General features: G+C 34.5%; 1 protein-coding gene across 1 annotated transcript in view; it reads left to right on the top strand.

Annotated features, from left to right (window-relative positions):
- LOC148948841 (liprin-alpha-1-like) overlaps positions 1-19,938 on the top strand; it is a 137,189-nt gene that overhangs the window by 64,704 nt on the left and 52,547 nt on the right. The window contains 4 exon segments of the mRNA XM_089094746.1: positions 703-990; positions 4,917-5,061; positions 12,870-13,007; positions 17,849-17,947. Coding sequence (XP_088950872.1) covers positions 703-990; positions 4,917-5,061; positions 12,870-13,007; positions 17,849-17,947 — 670 coding nt within the window.

Genomic DNA, 19,938 nt, shown 5'->3' with positions numbered 1-19,938 from the left:
TATTTTGGATGTTCAATAATTGATCTTGGGCCTCCGTGGAGTAAGCAACCAGCAACCAAAATCTGGCCTCTTTTAATTTTCATTTTTTCTGACAAATTTTGGAAAATTATTGGACCTCTCAGTTATTAGTCGTTTGTTCATACCCTGACAAATAAAAATGTGTGTTTTCTGTCATATACTCATGCTTTTGCTCTGAATTATTGTAATCAGCAGATGAGATGAACCTATAAATGAATGTCATTTCTATGTACTAACAACTTGTGCAAAGAGCATGGACAACTTATAAGATTTGGGAACTGGTGCTAGGGTCGACAAAAACTATCAACGCGATCTAGCTGTGGGTGACATATGACATTTTTTTTCAAGCTCTGTAATCATTTTTTGTCAGGAACTGAGATCAGATACTTGTTACTATCTTAATTTTACCAATTCTTCTTATTAAATTAATAATTCATATTATTGCACTGAAAAACGTATCAAGTGTCGCCAAATACTAGATGGTATTGATAATTTTTTTTTGTCGACACCAGTGCCAATTCCAGCTCTTATAAGTTACCTATAACTATTTGAATAAGTTCGGTTTAATTTTATTATGCTCCTAAATTTATCAACCCTCTCATTTGTTTTGAGCATCTGGGTCCGTTAATACGCAGCTAATTAGGTTCCAAAGACAGGGTGACTGATGCAATCTTCTTTTGGCAGAAGTCTATCTCCTCAACCCATCGACGATTTTGGAGGGCAGCTTGGATTTGAGACTCGCTCGCTTCCTCGCTTTCAAAAGACAAGGAACTTGGTAGAACAGACTGTGGTTAAAGCAAGATCCGAAGATGATGATGATTGGCAGCAGACTGACCTAGTTGACGGAGAGGAGGATGTTGTTTATCATGGTGGTGCTGATGTGGAAATGATGTCCCCGACGGCTCCGGCTGATGCTCAAACTTTGGCAATGATGTTGCAAGAACAACTAGATGCTATAAACAATGAAATTAGGTATTTGTTATGTCTTGCATGGCTAAAACAACCATCGCTTTTCCTTGCTTCAGGCCTGCAGACCTTTGGACTAGTTTGAACAAAGTGGGCATCTCAAAATTTATTCAGATATTTTTGTGGGAAAAAGACGTGGGATGGGTCCCTTCGACGGGGGAAATTTAAGGAAAGAAGTCCAAAAGTTAAAAAAAAATGTGACTAACCATAGCTGTTATTTGTTTGTTTATATTAACGAGGACCCTTTTAAACAAAGGGTGAAAAATCACTATTTGGAATATCATATATTACACATTAAGAGAATTACAATTAAAATTTTATCAATTAAGTAAAAATTATATCAAAGCTTTTGAAAGACACTTCCTTGTGCCACCTGGGATTGAACCTGAATGCTTACAGTCGTGAGCAGTTGCTTCCACTAGGCTAGCAGAAGGTAACACAGTTCATTATTTTAAATTATGATGATAATTGGAAAAATTGTAATTTGCTATCAATAATCAATTTATGTTGTCGTGTTGGTCCAAAGTTGCACTTAAATGCATGGATAGTAAACAATACGATAATGTTGTCTTTAAAGTAGTTTAGATGGAACTCTTTTTTTTCAATAGTTTTTTGTGCACAGTTTCACGCCATTGCTGTAGTATTCAATCTATGCGTTCTGGTGCTGGATCTGTTGGTCTATAGCTAATTTAAGAAATGGTATATAGTGATAATATTTGTTCTCCGGGCTTAGGTTAGATTGATGTGCATTTTCTTATTTTATGTGGTTTCCTCGGACGCCGTAATTCGAAAAAGTCAATGATAAATGGCGGATATTGATATGCGATTTCATTTTATTCGATCTGGTGATTTTCAATAAGTATTGTTTAATTTTAGAGATTATTCGTTTTTCTCTTTACAGTAAAGAGTGAAACGAAAATAATTAGTGTAAATTGAAATATTTTAAGGGTAAAGTCGCATTCCCCCTGTCAACCTACTTCAGTATATGCTATTCCGCTTTTTGGTCTATGAGTGAATCATTATGCATTTGGATTGGATTTAACATTTATTCTGAATTTAAAGACTACGTCCAGCGATTTTATTTTGAACCTTCTTAACTTCATCCTTTTTCTTTATTTTTTAAGCCTATTTTTCTAAACACACACTCATGCATTTCACACTTAAACTCTTAAGTAGCGACGCAAATTCATTTTCAATGTTATCTTACAATCCGAAGCTGTTTAAGGATTGAGTTAGTTTTGTAGAGCATGGCGTGTTTCTTACTTAGACTTATAGCCTGTTAAGACACATGAGGAAACGCTCAAAAACCGATTGGTACCATGGGAAAACTAATCGGGGTTTTTAATACTACCAATCGGTTTTGGGGCTAAGAATTTTTTTCTAGGTTCCCTACGATACCAATCTGTTTTTTGTGTGATGTCGAGTAAAAATGAGCAAGCATATTTGAAAGTGGAAAGCATGTCAACTGTTGAAGATGCGAAAGTTGGAGCTTTAGTGATTATTATCAAAACTATCAGTTTTTATGTAACCCAAGTAATGCTTTGTTTAAAACTAACACGAAAGAGGAAGATAGTTAGCAAGAAATACACTTGGGTTAGAGACTTGGTGCGTACAAGTGTTTTTTTTCTGTGGTCTTAAGGAAAAATTTTTCACCTATGATTTGAACAATTTTTCCCTCGTATCGATCGGTTTTTCTCATCAGTTTTCCCATGCATCTGAACAGACCGTAATAGTATATTATTTGTATGATATGATAGTATATTATTGTATATTGTATGATAGTATATTATAGTATGACATTATTTGCTATAGTAGCTATAATTTCTCTTCTTACTATACTTCTTATCTGTATACCTACATCTTACCATAGTAATCAAGCATATAGTATGCCTTCATAAGTAAGCATAGATTAGTTCTGGATTTCTTTTCCTTGTCGATTTTAGACTTTACTAAACTAAATAAACTCTTGTCTCTGGTATTGTTTTTTTAGTTAATTTTACTATTTTTTTTTTTTTGAAGAGCATTTATTTAGCCTATTTTAATGCAAAAGAATAAGGTGTATATACTTTATATGAATACTATGCTTCAGTAAGGTTCACATCCTTAAAACATCTAATGGGAGTATTTTCTAAAAATATTTTACGGGCAAAACATAGACTACTCTTTTTTGTTGATTTTGAATGTGTAATATCCTACAGATATAATCATTTGAAACGATCCCATGCTTTCACTGCCCTTTGAAGTGAGATATGTACCCCCTACAAGTAATTTTTATCAATCTACCACCATAGGCAGGATCAACATTAAAAAAATGTTTCCCCTAGTCTGATGCTTAGTTCTTAAGATATCGGCTCATAAAGCTTTTTGTCGGGTAAACTGTACCTGATACGTAGCTAGAAGAAAAGGTATTTGGACCCTTACGCTTCTTGGAATCTCGGGATTTCCCCCATTATCTTTAAATTTCTAATGTTTTTTTCTTAGTTTGTCGGTTTTCGGTGTTTGCTTTTTTAAAACTTATTTTGCTCGTCTAATTGTCTTTTATTTCTGTCACTTTTATTTCTTTGTCACATGTATTTTCTAAACTGTTTGGCATTTTTTTTTACCACTTCTGAATGTATACTTACTTCCCAGTTCCATGTTACGCGTGAATGTACTTTCGAATGTACAATTACTTCCAAATTTTATGTTTATTTAAATGAGTGTATATGTTACCGTGAATGTCCGAAATTGGTGAATATCGACATTTACCGGTAAATGTCTGAAATGCCTTTTTTCTTCTTTGATTTAGCTTGCGTTACCAGTCAACTTTTTCAATTTAATGCTAAGTCTGATGATGACAGGTTAGGTTGGATTAGGTTTGGCTTGGTTGGGTTAGATTGGCTTAGGTTGTTAACCAAATCTGCAAGTATAACCTCATCTAAACTAACATAATCTAACTTAACCTAACTAACTTTTACCATCATAGCTTGCACAAGACTGAAAAAGCTGACTCGCAAAGCTTATTGAATCCAAGCAGAGAAAAAGGAATTTCGGACATTCACCGGTGAATGTCGACATTAACCAGATTTTGGACAGACATACCGAAAATATGTATTTTAATGAAAATACAAAAAAAAAGTATTTTTCAAAATCTATGGTAGGGCAAAACATCTAGAAGGGGTAAATTCTTCCTGACTCCCCCAATCTTTGACCACTTCCAAATGTACAATTGCTTCCAATTTTTATAGGTATATGCACTTTCGATGGCAGTGCAATACTAAAATGTCAAAATTTTCTTCTCTTGTATACGGTACTCACCTTGTATAAATAGAACAACATAAATGGGCGATTGGGCACAACAAAAAGTATAAAACAAACATTATTATACAAAAGTTGATAGCGCAGCGTTAAGAGCATTTGCCCATGATCGTGGTAACTTAGGTTCGAAACGTATGAAGACAGCTTTCTGTCTTAGAGAAGACGAACAACGTTTTACTCTTAGATAAGACTAAACAGACGAAAATGATGAATTTAATTTTGTTTTTAACACGTTTTCAGAACGACTTTAAAGGCAGGATTTTTTTTTCTCGAGAATCTGTGAATACAAGTGAAAACGAGGGGCGCATAACGGATTAAGCTTTTCATAACTTGTTATTTCTAACTCGTTTTCCTCAACTCACCGACCTTTTTCATTTATGAATCTTTTCATTTGAAATATGTCTCTCCTCAGAACCTTTCCGTCCCTCTCCCGATCAGCCTACACCAGTTTGGAGAATATGAGAATTTATGAAGCCTATGTAATATGGTAGGAAAATTGAGAAATGAAGATGATAATCTTGTAATATATTCATTTTTGCTCATAGTCTGAATGTATAATTATTCATTCTTTTTTAAGGCTTTCTTTTCTTTTTATATTCTGCTATGACTATAGTTAATCACTATTTATTTCCAAGGCTAATTCAAGAAGAAAAACAGAATACAGAAGCGAGAGCGGAAGAGCTGGAGTCTCGTGTCGGAAGCATGGATCATATTGCTGTTAATGAAAGAAGGCTCCCTCCTGCTCCACCTTGCACATCTGCACCAGTGCCTAGTCAACAGGTATTTTTCTCCTTATCTCTGCTTTCGTTAATTCTTATGCTCTTTTGGTAACGCGTCACTTTTTCTGACTCGTTACAAAAAACACGTGTTATGACATGTGACGGAATGCTGTTAGTGAAAGAAGGCTCACTCCTGCTCCACCTAGCACATCTGCACCTGTACCTAATCAATAGGTATTTTTGCTCATTATCTCTGTTTTCGTTAATTCTTATGCTCTTTTGGTAACGCGTCACTTTCTCTGACCCGTTGCAGAAAACACGTGTTATGAAATGTGACGGAATGCTGTTAGTGAAAGAAGGCTCACTCCTGCTCGACCTAGTACATTAGCACCAGCGCTTAATCATAAGGTATTTTGATCTCTGTTTTCATTAGTTCTTATACCCCTTTGGTAACATGTTACTTTTTACTGACGCGTTACCAAAAGACTTGCTATGACACGTTTGCATTACACGTGTCGTATTGCTGTTGGTTAAAGAAGGCTCGCTCCTGATACACCTAGTACAACAACATCAGTGCCTAATCGGCAGTTTTTGTTTGTTTTCCTGATTTCATTAATTCTTAGGCTCTTTCGCCTAATTGCCTAGCATCCCTATTCGTTCCACCGGTCCCATCAGGACTAGTGCCTAATCAACGAGTACTTTTCATCATTCTCTGCTTTTCTTTGATACTTATTCTTTTTTGGTAACGTGTTGCTTTGCAGACTGATCAGTTTTAGCTCCTATGGTTCAAAGAATTGGTCTTTTGAATTAAAACAATCATAGGAAAACACTTGAGACTCATAGAGGGGAGTGGGTAGTTACATTGGCGACAGCTCACGAAAAATTAGGGAAGGGGTGGAACAAAATTATTTTTCATAATCTATAGTGTAATTTTTGTTGTTGTTTTTTCCGATTAAAAAAAAAAAAAAAAATTTTTCAGAGAACATATCCCTACAGTGGGATGTTCTGCAAAATCTAGAGTGGGGAGGGGGCTAGAAATCCAGTGGTTAAAATATACCTTCTGATTTTTTAAATCTTCTGGAAAAAAATTCTCTTATAAAAAAATATACATATTCCGTTGCCCAGTGGCTCCCTGCAGTTCAAAATCCCATAAAACTTAATGATATATATTCCTTTGTTTCATAATTTCACAAAAAAGAAAAATCAATGAAATAAACATAGCCACTGATAAAAGGCCAAATTACCTGTGTGCATTGGCTCGAACAATTAATTAGTTTAAAAATCAATAAGATATAAATATCTAAATCATGATATTCAGAAGAAACCGCTCTTACTCTGCATCTCCACGTAGAACAAACTTTTTGGACTGGGACTTAAATGAAGAAACTGATTCAGAGCCCCTAATGTTGCCCGAGAGGCTATTCCATAGGGTTACACCTACGTGACGAAATACTAAGGGTATGCTCATTACATTTATCTTCTCATATACTAGCTCTCGGTTATATATTTTTTATTGTTTCTTAGTTTTTAAGCAACAATCTATTAACATATCCCTTGTAGCCAGGAACGTTTTATGTGTTGTTGATTTTTTTAAATTACTACTTTATAGTCATAGTTAGTGCAATACGACTTGGCCTTTTTCAGTTTTCACGGTCAATAACTAATATACAGTAATTGTGCACGTTTGGTTTTTCTATAGAAAAAAAGTATCTTTTTTTTTATCATTAAAACCGTCAAAATAGAAATAAATTTCTAGCTGGAATATTATTGTATTCATGAAATGCTTTTTAAGCTTGATGAACATTCGACTGAATTTAAGATTCTCCACTAAAAATCATCCGGTTTTTTTTTCCAGAAAAGCTTCTAGTTCAATCTTTCTACTTCAGTCTAAAAATAAGTCGAAATCACATGTCAAATATTATCAGAGTATGCTACTGTAGATAAGGAAGCTGTCTGAACAGGCTACCGAGTCTATTTATTTCAACCCAAATTTAGCATTTGATGCGTCTTAAGGGCAGCAAAAGTAGCCTTAACCACTTCTTAGAGGGCTTTTGAAAGGCTTTCTACACATTCGATTGGCATTTGCTTTGACGTACCAAGGACAATGAAAATGGAATTTGATTGTTTGAATTGGTTAAGTGGAAAATAACACCATTGATTAGATCTTTAAAAATTATGAAAAATCGGGAATTCAGTTTTTAATTAAAAAGAGCTCCTTGGGCAGTTGTTGAGTCATTGATTGGGTGTAAGCGTAGGGTTAGTCCAGTACATAAGAAAACATGTTAAGAAAACAATTCTTACTTCATAATATTCACAATAATCCTAGTTAACATATTTTGCAGGGGGAGAACCTTTAATTCTACTATTTTCCTCGTATTTCAAGTTTTTCTGTCACATTTTTGAACATTTGTGTCTATTCTCTAAGTCTTGAAAATCGTTTATAAATAAACATCCAAGTGCCATCTAACTAATCTAACCTAACCTAACTTTACCTAATTTATCAGTATTTGGCTATTAATATGTTTTTGATTGATGGCACTGGTGGTGTATAACTACATTAATACATCATTTGAAAACGGATAAATGCAGTCGAATACATGTTTATTTTTCAGAATTTCAGAACAGTGAAAAAAGTAAAGATAAGGGTTCTCCCCCTGTAAAATATGTTAACTTTTTGTTTGATTATTCTGCATATTAGGAAGTAAGAATCGTTTTCTTAGCATGTTCCCTTATGTACTGGACTAAACCTGCACTTATACCATTGATTGTAGGAAAGCGCCAAATTTAAAAAAAAAATTGTACAGGTAAACTAGGGTTTGACCCCAAACAAATTGCAACAGAAATGATTTTTACACCATGTCGTAGAGAAAAAAAGCTGAACAACACATACAAATTTGCATATTTTAGGTCGACGCAAAAACTAGTTTGTTTTTTTTTTTTGCGTATTGTGTCAGTTTTCTCACTTTCCTAACCAAAAAAAATTAAGCTCCGGTAATTGTTCGTTTTTATTGAATTGAATTATTATTCCGATGTAAAAAGACGAGATGTGTGCGAAAATCAAGTCAAATTTGGTGTAAGGTATATAAAAAAAGTTTCTTAATCATCAATATGAGATTTTTACGCTTCTCGTCGTGACCCCCATTCTTTTTTACCAGACCATCGTTCGCTGGCTAAATTGTCGGTTTTGAAATCTAATAATTAGTTAGCCTGAATCTAATCGTCGCTGGCTCCATCACCTGATGGGTTGGCCTTAAAACAGTGATTGCAAGATGTTTATTAAAACATGAAAAATATTAGAAAAGGGAAATAATCTATGAAACTAGTTTTCAGCGGCCGACATTTAAAATCCCTCTTAGAATAAACTATTATGAACACACTGACTAGTCTTCACAACTGATAAAATTATCGAATCAGTTTCATGAGCATTTGAAAGACAGCATCAAATTCCGAGTACTATTCACAACTTATTCTTTTGATTCAGATATCTAAGCTTCGACGTTCTCCTCATCGTTATAGCTCTCAATTCTTCGAGAGTTAGAACAGACATTCCCTTTGCACGTTTTACACGCTGCAGAGCAAGCAAAGCCGTTTCTAAAGCAGCTATATCTCGTTGAGCTACATTACAGTTGACAGAAGCTCTTCACGATTTTCAGAAGCAGAGGAGGGGCTGATGGGATGTCAGTAGTCAATGGCTACAAGAAGTCATCTTCATTTTTCCAACCCTATTCCTCGGCTTTAAGCTCAGAATTAGGATCTCCATTTCATACCTGAACTTGGTAGAAGACCCTGTAACTGTGGAATTTAGATGCATCAGAAGCTGGTGGTAACTGTTCTGGGTGGACGGAAGTGCTAGCAGTAGTCACCTTCTTTTTAAACTTCCCTGTGGAGTTCATTCAGATTTTCCCCTTTTGATGAGCCATATATCATGAGCAGAGCGTCTTCTCCAGAAACCCTTACTTCCTCCTTCGAAGCTGACTTCAGCATGAAAACTTCTGCTGATTTACGAAAATCGGCATCGGCCATTACCTTTTTTCAGAGCAAGGCCTTTTCTCACACTGTGGATCCGTGAAGTAGAGTCAAAGCCTAAGATGGCGTGAGCAAAAGAATCAGACGGCATGTCTCTTGGCTCAGCTTCTCTTTCAATTTGTGAATATCCCATATTCGGGGATCTTTGTACGACTTTGGCTCAGGTGCAGAGAATAGTTTCTTGCTTGATAGGTCACCATGATAATGCAATAGAACTAAAAGATTGGTATCATCTCCAATGATAGCTGTGTCGTAGTACTAGGGAGAACTAATAGCAGCTGCCACAATTTGGACATCAGCATCACTGGATATCTGGACAGCGAAGAGCCCCTGTACTCGAAAATAAACAGCCAACATGTAGATAAACCTGGACTTGTTTTTCTTGCAGGATAAGAACTCATCCTTTTTCACCTTCAGCTGCATATCTTCTGTGAAGAAGATCTCACGGCCGATTATACGACTTCTCTTCGACTGGGCCATAGCTTTTATGGTAGCTCCGCCATCGTAGCCGTCGAAAACAATAGTGGCAGATGAATACTTTTGGGTTATGTAAGTAGTTTTGGGTTATGTAAAACCGGATTTAGGAGTATCATTCATTTTTGGCCCATGGAATTCTGTGCAGAAGAGCTCCACCGTCGATGATATATCGAATGCCATTGGGAAGGGGAGTAGAGCGCTCCTCAAGATAGCAAGCCTGTGCTATATAGCCTTGGCAGACTCTGGCTTGTTCGGAGACCGGAGCATGCAAGAACTGTCAAAGAGTGATGCCGGATAGGAACACATTTCGTGTTGAAAGTACTCAGATTCCGTGAGATTGATCCTCTTTGCTAGCGTGATGAACCTCTGAAAAAGGAGAGTGGGGCCCAGTCTTTTGCAATCTTCATCTGGATTCTGCTTTGTTGTAATTTGAACTCCCTGTTGTTTTCGTCGAAATACAAACTCAGCGACCAGCTTTCCAGACTTGGAGTCCACGATTTTTAGGCCCAAATCTCTAGCACAATCAACGTTGGCAGATTCGTAGGCTGTCAGACCGTTGGTGATGTTTCTTAGCTGAAGATCCCCATTAAATGGTGATACTTTCTCTTAGAAATCGATAACGATATGGGTGTCTTTACAGTCTCTTAGCTGCCTCTGCTCGGACATTTCCTTATCTTGTTCACTAGTCCCATAGAAAACCTGTGACATACCCTCCATCAGGAGATTTAATGCAGAGTAAACTGGTCGAGACAAAACTCATAAAGACCTTTGAACCTCTGTCAAGCCACTTCCCCTCGGTAAGACCACCAGCCGTTTTGAGACAACGCATGAGCTCTTGCTCAATGACAAGATCCGTGAAGAGCCCAGCCCAGAATCTATCAGAACGTCTGATCCCATGCATCCCATTCTGGAAGGCTTGAAGACTTGTTTATCAAGTGAAACTGGATATACATTCGCAGTAAAACTTTTTTTAGCTTGTTAGGTGGTGGATATATCGAATGACTTCTTTGTATCTATAGATGGCAAGATATCAAACACGGGTATTAACGTGAATTAATAAATGATAAATGGGGGGATTTTCAATTGTGACTTCAGCTTACGGCTTTATCCGAGAAATCACTTGGAGAAAGCGTGGTACGAAACGTTGATATAATTTATTGCATACGAAGGTAATGATGGTGTAGCTGCCTTCTGTGCGTTAACTGGTCTTCTAAACGAGCCAACCATAACTTATCAGCCCACTTTTTTTTTTTTTTTACCAACGATCGACGAATTGGTGGACAATAAGTGCTAAAAGAAACATGTCAAATGAAAATAAAAAAGTACATGTTGATGAATATGAAACGGGTTTTCTAGTAGACACTACATCAGATTAATTTGATTTTTGGGCTCAACTCGTCATTTTATATCTGAATCATACAGCCTTCTGATAGTATGGTGAAAAAGAGGTACCAAGGATGAGAAGGGTAAAATCATATATTGAAGATCATGAAACTTTTTTCTGGTACATTGTACATCAAATTTGCTTTTATTTTTGGGCTCAGCTCTTCATTTTACATCGGGATGGTACTTCATAAACATAAAAACGAACATTTACCGATAGTTCATTTTTTTTAGAAAAAAAAACTGAAAAAATTGACACGAAAAGCAAAAAAAACAAGTTTAGTGTTAACCTAGAATATACAACTTTGGCTTCACAGTTGAGCTTTTTCTCTCTGCAGCAGGGTATAAATATAAGTTCTACCGCAATTCGTCTGGGATTAACCCATATTTTTGGCTAGTTTCCCTGTACTAAAAAGAAAAGGATTTTAGGCGAAGAATCAGCAAAAAATACGCTAAAAACATACAACACCAAAAAGCTGAGGAAGGTATTGCTTTCATTGAAAGATTTTGTTGTCTTTGGGAATCAATGGAATGTTAATATTTGAATTTTTACGACCGAAAATTATTGACAAACTTAACTAAAGTGCAAACGACCTTCTGGTCTTTACGAGGCATACATTTTTTTTTTTTCATCGGCTCTACTCAGGTTTCATGCAGTTTCTGCTTGTTTTAACATAAGCTTGATTTTTTGTTGTAATGTCTGTTTGTTTTGGATTTCACTCATTTATCCGTAGTGATTTGTATTTGTTTTACACCTGAACTACTATTTGACTATTTTTTTCGCTCCTCCTAACGTTTAATAGCTCTTTACTTTTCTTTGAAAAACTTCTTTTGCGGCAAAACTTTTTAAGTTAATTTTACTAAACAATCAATAAGTTGTATGTACACTTACTTCAAATTTTTTCTTGAAAAGGGCATCATTATCATTTTCTGGAAATTGACGTTCTGGCATTTTCCGATGTGAAAAAACGATCTAGATAGGTTTTGACTTTGGAAAATTCGTTTCCTCCTCCTAGCTCCCTTATTTTTCTTTTTAAATCATCTGGTGACTGAAATTAGAGACCCCTAGATGTTGAAAGTCCTATGCATTACTAAGAGTTTCAAAACACAATTTGTTTGTTGACAAATCATTTGATTTCGAGCTTTTAAATTCATTTAGAAGCCTAATTTTGTAAAAAAAAAATTGTTGTATGAATGACGCCACAAATAACCAGACACCCAATACTCTGTGTGACAAGGTCGTATTCAGGGGGTGGGGAGGTTAGGGGTTTGACCCCCCCCCCAGACATGTTTGTCTGACTCGTAAAAACGTAACAAAAATGGATATAGACAAATTTTGTATGCGGTTTTTGAGGTTTTTTGTCTACCACCCCCCCCCCCCCGGTATTAAGTTACATTACCATGGTATGCTCTCTTTTAAAAATGGTAATATCTCACTAGAATTACGATGTACTGTTTAGCCTAATAGCACTGCTGATCAGGCGCGTAATCATTGGGGTATTTGGGCCTTCTGAATTCTTGACTTATGGTTTTTTAAAAATCTCGTTTATTGAGCATGTTTTTTGTTTATCGAAAGTGTCTCACCCCAATTTTGAAATACGTTCATGTGCGTGCCTGATAATTATATCTATCCATATATGTCACCATTTATGTTATTTGATTTTGCTATAATTTCAAAGAGCACGTTGGTATAACAGCTTCATTTCAAATGAACATTTAAACAGCTCTATGTGATGTTCCAGCCCCCTCTAGCTGTGAAAAAAAAGAGGCTCATCAGTGCTACCAATGCAGAAAATTGATTCCTCGAATTTTTTTTTTTTTTTTTTAGTAAAACCCCTCCGAAAAAAATCCTGGGTACGGCCTTGCTATATGATTTTGTTTCCTACAGCAAATAAATGAAATTAAAGTTGTTTTGTTGAAAAGGTCTAAAAACTGGCTTAATTAACCTAAATTCTTTGACATTTTTTATCATTTCATAATTAGCAACAGCAAGGGACTCCGTACGATCATGAGCCTGCACCTCCCAGCCCAACAATGAGCGGTCGTTCTACTCCAAAACATATCCAAGGGCCAACACATTCGCCTCAAAATCACAGAGAGTTTTTGCAGCGATATCACACAGTATGTATATTTCAATCTTGCTCAAGTTATATTAGAGATTAGTCTTTATAGGATACCAACGCTAAATATGCTTGATTAAAATCATTCACTGTCAAGTGTGTTAATTATTTTGTTTTTATTAAAAATAATATAATTATTTAAATCTAGGGGATATTAGGTCTGACTAATATCGAATTTTTTCAACTGTTGTTCTGTTGCTGTTAAACCCAATGATACATATTTGGTTTTTAGAGCTTGCAAAGTTGTATCATCCTGTTCGTGACAATATAGGCCGTATAAAAATGTTTCTCCTTTGGTGTTAGAACTTTCTTCATTAATTTTCTCTCGTTTATAAATCTTTTCTTTAAGAAGTAATTTCGTATGTAATTTAAACATTAAACTTAATATTAAACGTGATTAAATAGATAAAAAAAAAATGCGAAAAATAGTTTAATGATTTAAACAAATAGTTTCTTTCAATTAAAGCATTTTAACAAATGTGTGTAAAATTCTTTTTTTTTCCATGGTTTTTAGTTGTCATTTGTACCTTATAGATTACACAATTTTGGTTGAACCTATATTAATGGGTGTATTGATTTAGCTAATTGAGCAAGCTATTTAAAAGAGCAACTAATTGATCTGGATTTTTTTCTTTTTGCATTTTTGCTTTTTTTGCATTTTCTGTTTTGCATTTTTGCATTTTTTTTTTGTTTTTTTTTTTTTTCATTCATTTAAAAATACACTACAATAGAGACAATGTAGAATCCCAGTTCTCTAGGATCTTAGAGCCACACCAATAATAACATAAAATCTATCACATGAAATAATAAATTAAAAATAAGCAAAACTAGTGAAATAAATAATAATTTAAATTTCCTGGCCGAGAGGCAAAAAAATTAAGGAAAACAATAGGACGAGCTGTCGACCTTGTCTCGAAGTGGAGATAGCATTTTACTATGGAGCATTGATTGCACATGGAGACATTATAAAAAAGACAGTTCTCTGTTTGTCTTGTTCATAGTGGTGTGGCCCTGGTAGTACTGATAATATAGTTAAAAAGGGATTCGGTTCCACATGGGACCGAATCCCTTATACTCCAGATTTATGGGAAAAGGTACAATTAAAGGAATATCTTTATTATTATATTTTGAATCTAGGAAGTATATGTACCTTTTGGGTCATATTTATTACCGAACTGATTTCCATACCGATTAAAGACCGAACACGCAAGGGATTCAATATATTAGGGATTTAATAATCTGTCAGGTTTATGGAAAAGGATACAATTAAAAAAAGATTTTTTTTTACCCGAGAAGTATGTGTACCTGTTAGGTTATATTCAATATCGAACTGATTTCTATACTGATTTAATATCGAACATGCAAGGGGTTTGGGTTCACATTGAATTTATGATATTGTCAGATTTAAGAAAAAGCATACAGTTAAAGAAGTATCTCGATTTATTTTTTTGAATCCGGGAAGTATCTATACCTGTTGGGTCATATTCATTATCGAACTTATTTCCATACCGATTCAGTATCGAACTGGTTTCTTGATCGATTCAATATCGAATACGCAAGGGATTTGGCTCCACATGGGGATCTATGATATTGTCAGATTTATTGAAAAGCGTACAATTAACGGAATATCTCGTTTATTTTTTGGGATCAGGGGTGTATAAGTACCTGTTAGCAAGGCCGTATCCAGGGGGGGGGTTACCAGGTTCGACCCCCCCCCCCCGATATGTTTGACCGAGTCGAAAATAAGTCTAAAATTAGTAAAACCTAGGTAAAAATTAGTAAAATTAGTCGAAAACTGAGTCAAAAATTTGTACCCCCCCCCCCCCCCCGAAAAAAAAATCCTGGATCCGCCCTTGCCTATTAGGTAATATTCAATATCGAACTGTCGAATTTTTTTATTGCAACTCAAATTGGATATCGATAGGATTTCTCACATTCGTGGTTGTAGGCGCGAGCAAATTGTATGCCACTGCGTAAAAGATATTGGGAGTCATGTGATGATGACAGCTCGGGAGGCGGGTGTACTTGCCCCCTCTGTGAGGAGTTGGGTGATGGGCTGGACCATTTTTTGAGCAGATGCCAAAGTTTGGGGATTTTGAGGCATAATTTTTTTCGAGGGGGGTACCGCTGCTTCCTGGTATTTTGAGAACTACCTCGCGTGACCTAATTATTGCGCTAGGTTGCTTTTCAGAGAGAGGATTGGACGAACGCAAAGCAGCAACTTAAATTTGTTGAGTGTTATTGCGTGGTTTATTTTTGTTCAGTGTTTTGTGTATATGGCCACTGGCTTTTGAATATACTTATATTATTTTTATTATTATTATTATCATTCTTCTTATGTATAATATAAATGTTTTATATATATTATATATAAATATGATATATATAAGCGTGTTCGATTCAATATCGAACACGCAAGGGATTTGGCTTCATGTGGGGATCTATGATATTGTCAGATTTATGGAAAAGCGTACAATTAACGGAATATATTGATTTATTTTTCTTTTGGAATGAGGGAGTATAGGTACCTGTTAGGTCATATTCAATATCAAACTGTCAATTTTTTTTTTTTTTTTTTGCAAAGCTCAAATTGGATATCAAAAACATTTCTCACATTCTGCTTATGTATAATATAAATGCGTACAGGTCAAAAGGAATGGGGATCAGGGTATTATAACTTAAACGGAATGTAATGTTAAAATAAATAGACATAATAACAATAACAAAAGAAATTTAATAAAGAATTTAAAGAAGTAAAAAATAAATAGCATACATTATATTAAAGAATGTAAAAAAATAAAATATATTGTAATAAAGAATTCAAAGAAATAAAAAATAAATTAAATATATTGTAATAGCAAAAAAAATATAACCATGTAAAAAAAATTGCCTCTATAAATAATGATTGCTCTTTGCTTTTTATCAATGAAATTCCTTGGGTTCATTACTGACATTATTGCAAGGATTCATTTATAGCTTTGTCTTAGAAAAAGGCTGTTTTGCAGGTTCTAGCAACATGTCAAAGAACTTCGAAAGATTTTAATAAAACAAGATTTTTTTTTCCGTTGGAGTTGCAATACGCTACTGTTTATCATCGCTTCTATTCATAAGGGTTGTAGCTTGGATTTTCCAAAATATATTTTGGAAAATCGATTTCCCAAAATATATTTCCAAAATAGCTCTTTTAACTTAGTTGCAAGTGGGGAATTATCATTCGTTTACATTGTGCTATTCTTCAGACACGACTCCCTGTCAATGTATCTGTAATAAGAGATATAAATCTGTGAATGGTTCCTGTTTTTTGGGGGGGAGGGGGTAAGATACGACCTCTTAGTGCAATGATGACGTTACGGAAGTACTTAAGCATGAGCACAGTTTCTTTAGTTTTCTTTTCTATCATTCTTGATTTCTTCTAATCCTTTTCTTTTCTATCTTTTCTTTTCTTTTCTATCATTCTAATATTTCTTATCACTTCTTGTGTGACGATTATCTTATTATAAATTCTGCATCATCCTTTCTTCTTAGTGTCTGTCTCTTTCTTTTTCACGGTCACGTTGTTAAAAACTTAAGCATGAGTATGGTCTCTTTGTTCTGTTTTTGAGTAAAGTCAGTCTTTTGCTGGCGTTTCTGAATTTTTGTTTCACTTCTTCTGTGGTCACTCTTTCAAAACAAGTTCTTTATTTGCAATTTCTTTATTAAACCAAAAATTTAAACTTTAGCAGTGATTTAAACTGATTTATCTTTCGTGTAAAATTAATCCCTCAATATCGATCAGTGTGTATCTCAACCGTCCAGAGTAAAAAAAAAATTCCCTCCAATGGAAAAAAAGGCTCCTCGAAATTACTACGATGGCTATTATGTGACGGTGGTAGCATGGCTGTTTAAATTAAAAAGTAAAACACCAGTTTGCATATTCGTTCTGAATTGGAATTAATGCAAAAAGGTCAGCTTTCGGTTTCCCGGATGTAATCAATCAGTGGGCAGTATCTGGTACATTATAATAGGGGGGGGGGGGTGTATAAAAAAGTAATAGTAGCAACAAAACTAAAGAACTATCACTACACGCGGTTTGACGGTTTTCAGTCAAAAGAGTTAGCTTATTCAGTCGAAATTTGTTTCAAGCTCCATGCTAAATCTCAAATTTCGCTTAAAAAAATGCTCAATCTCAAATTTTGCCCGATGCTCAATCTCAGACTTTGCTCAATCTCGAATTTTGCTAAAAGGAGGTTAAATCTCAAATTTCGCTCAATCTTCCAAACAAGTGCTCAATCTCAAATTTTGTTACTTGCTCAATCTTGAATTAAAAAAAAAGAAAAGAAACAAAAATGCATAATGTCAAATTTTGTTCGAAGCTCAATCTCAAATTTTGCTCAATCTGCTCAAAAAATGCACATTCTCAAATTTTTTTCCATGGTCAATCTCAAAATCAAAAGAAGAAATGCTACTGACTTATAAAATACCGTTGAAATTTGTATGTATGATTTTTTCTGTTGAATTTTGCTATTTTCTATCTTTTTTTTTATATAAGATGACGTTATGCTCATACCTTATATTTTTTTCTTCTTCATTGTATCTGAACGGTTGCCGCTTTACTCTTTATTTTAATACTGGTGTCTCTGCCTTGGCTCGGTATTTTTTTCACTTAAAAGCTTAGGCAACCTTACAGCTAAAGTGAGGGTACTCACCTTTCATATCTGGGTTTAAAATGGATTTTTTTTTTTTTTTTTTTTTTTTTTTTTTTTTTTTTTTATGTGTGTTTCAGGGTTATATAAAAAAATAAAATGTTGCAACCACGGCTTCTGCTTTTGTGTTTTGTTTTCCTTGTTTCACTTTGCTTTCCAGGGTTCGTCAACGTATCCTTCTCAAATGTTCTATCATTCGCAACAAGACATACTGAGTCACATGCACGCTGCCAATCACACATATGCCAATATGCAACAGGTACAATTGGTTTTACAATCAAACATTTTTCCTTGTTTCCCCCTCTCATTTTCTGTAAGTGCATAATTAGGAGATATCATCTTGATGTTGTTGTATGCCGACATATACATAGGGAGTGACTTTTGGTCGATTCCCGCCTTTTCCGCCTGGAGTTTGAAGACCAATATTTATTGGAGGCCTTAATATCTTCTGCTTCTTTAACTCTTTTTGTTGGTTTTTTTTTAAGTAGTAACCCCCCCCCTCCAACAAATCCCTCGGTATATGCCTGGTTGTATATGTTTGTGTCGTCTTTTTTTCTTCTTATTCACACTTACTCCTGCTTTTACAAAGGGTAATTTCTTTCTTCGTATTTTCCCTGTCTACTTCCCTGTCTTTTCCACTCTACTTAAAATTTAGTATTGAGGTATTTTATATCTGCTTCTTTCTTCAATAGGATATAATCGAGACTTGGATATCTTTTTCTTGTACTTCTTTCCTAGCTAAAATCTCTTGTTATTTTTATTCTTTTTCAACATAGCCTGACAAACTTTGAAATCACTTTGAATTATATATCCCTTTATCTTATATTCATATTTATCTTATTTCTTATTCATTTATATTTATTTCTTGTTCAATTATTTGAGTGATAGATCATAAGAAAACAGGAGGAATGTAAAAAAAAGCGGAGAAAACTTAAAAATATGAACTAAGGAGGTGTGAAGTGGAGGCTATAGATAAAATTGCCGAGAATTTGGAAGATGCAGCTTTCACACCTTTCTATTCACCATAATTTTATTTGATAGTGATAGAAGAAATGGTAAAAATGAAGCGTAAAGCAAAGTGTAAACAATAAAGTCGTATACTCGAGTTTTTTTCAAATCTTTCAGATTCCTTAAAAAAGAATTGCATGCATAGTGTTTCAAGAAATAGCACTAGTTTTTGTAAGTAGTGTATTTTAAAGCCAAAACTTCGTTAGTTCTCGTCATTACAATGCCTTTTGAATCAAAATACATTTTGAATCACCAAATTACCAAAGATTAGCTTGAACTGAAAGGAATGTAAAGAATTACCAAATATAAAACAATGCGAAAATTACCAAAATAATTTTTGAACCATTGCCTCCTGAACCAAAAGAAATATAAAAATTTCCGAACATAAAATGCCAAAATTTACAAAATGACCATTAAGCCAAAAGAAATTAAAAAAAATTGACAGATATAACAAATTAATACCCAAATGGTTTTGAACAAATGGCCTTTGAACCAAAAGAAATATATAAATTACCAAGTGAAAAAAAATCCAATATGACCAAATTGCCTTTTGAACCAAAAAAAAACAAAAATCAGCAAATAAAAAAAAGACCACAGTGTCACTTGAATCAATACCTTTTTTACCAAAATCACTATAGAAATACCAAAATTAACAAAACACCTTTTGAACCAATGCCTTTTCCATAAAAAAATGTATATAAAATACCAAAAAATCACTTTTTAACCAAAAGAAATTTAAGTAATTTAAAATTGGGTAAAAACTTGAAGCATAATATAGTTTATGCTTTTATCACTTTTCATTATCTGATTAAACGTAGTAACAATGGTGGACATAATAATGTCAATGTTTAGTTATAAACTTATAAATATTTGTGTACTAGTCATTATTGCTGAAAGTTGGGTGCTTTTTGGGAAGTGAGAGTAAGTTTCTCAGTTAGGCCTTTTGGATGACAGGATACAGCCCATCTTTGAAATGGGGAGTGAGAGGTTTGAGTCTCTAAATTCGTGTACTTAGGGCGTCTAGAGGAAAATATGGTCAAATCTCAACCAAAGTTCGTGGAGCGTCGCTAGTTTTTTGGTTACGTCTTTCCTGGGTTTAAGTCCGATGCGACCCTACTCGTGAAGGGAATGGGCGTCCCTAAACGTATATCCCCAGTTTATTAATAGGGCGATTTATCAAAGATGTTTCAAAGATTTGTCGAGTTGATTTATCAAAGATTTGTCCTGATGTTTCAAAGATGC

Source organism: Artemia sp. Qi Xiang Cuo, chromosome 9 (assembly GCF_049724085.1).
Source record: "Artemia sp. Qi Xiang Cuo chromosome 9, ASM4972408v1, whole genome shotgun sequence".
NCBI classification, from domain to species: Eukaryota; Metazoa; Arthropoda; class Branchiopoda; order Anostraca; family Artemiidae; genus Artemia; species Artemia sp. Qi Xiang Cuo.
Note: the sequence above shows the minus strand (reverse complement) of the source record. Positions and strands in the feature narration are given on the sequence as shown.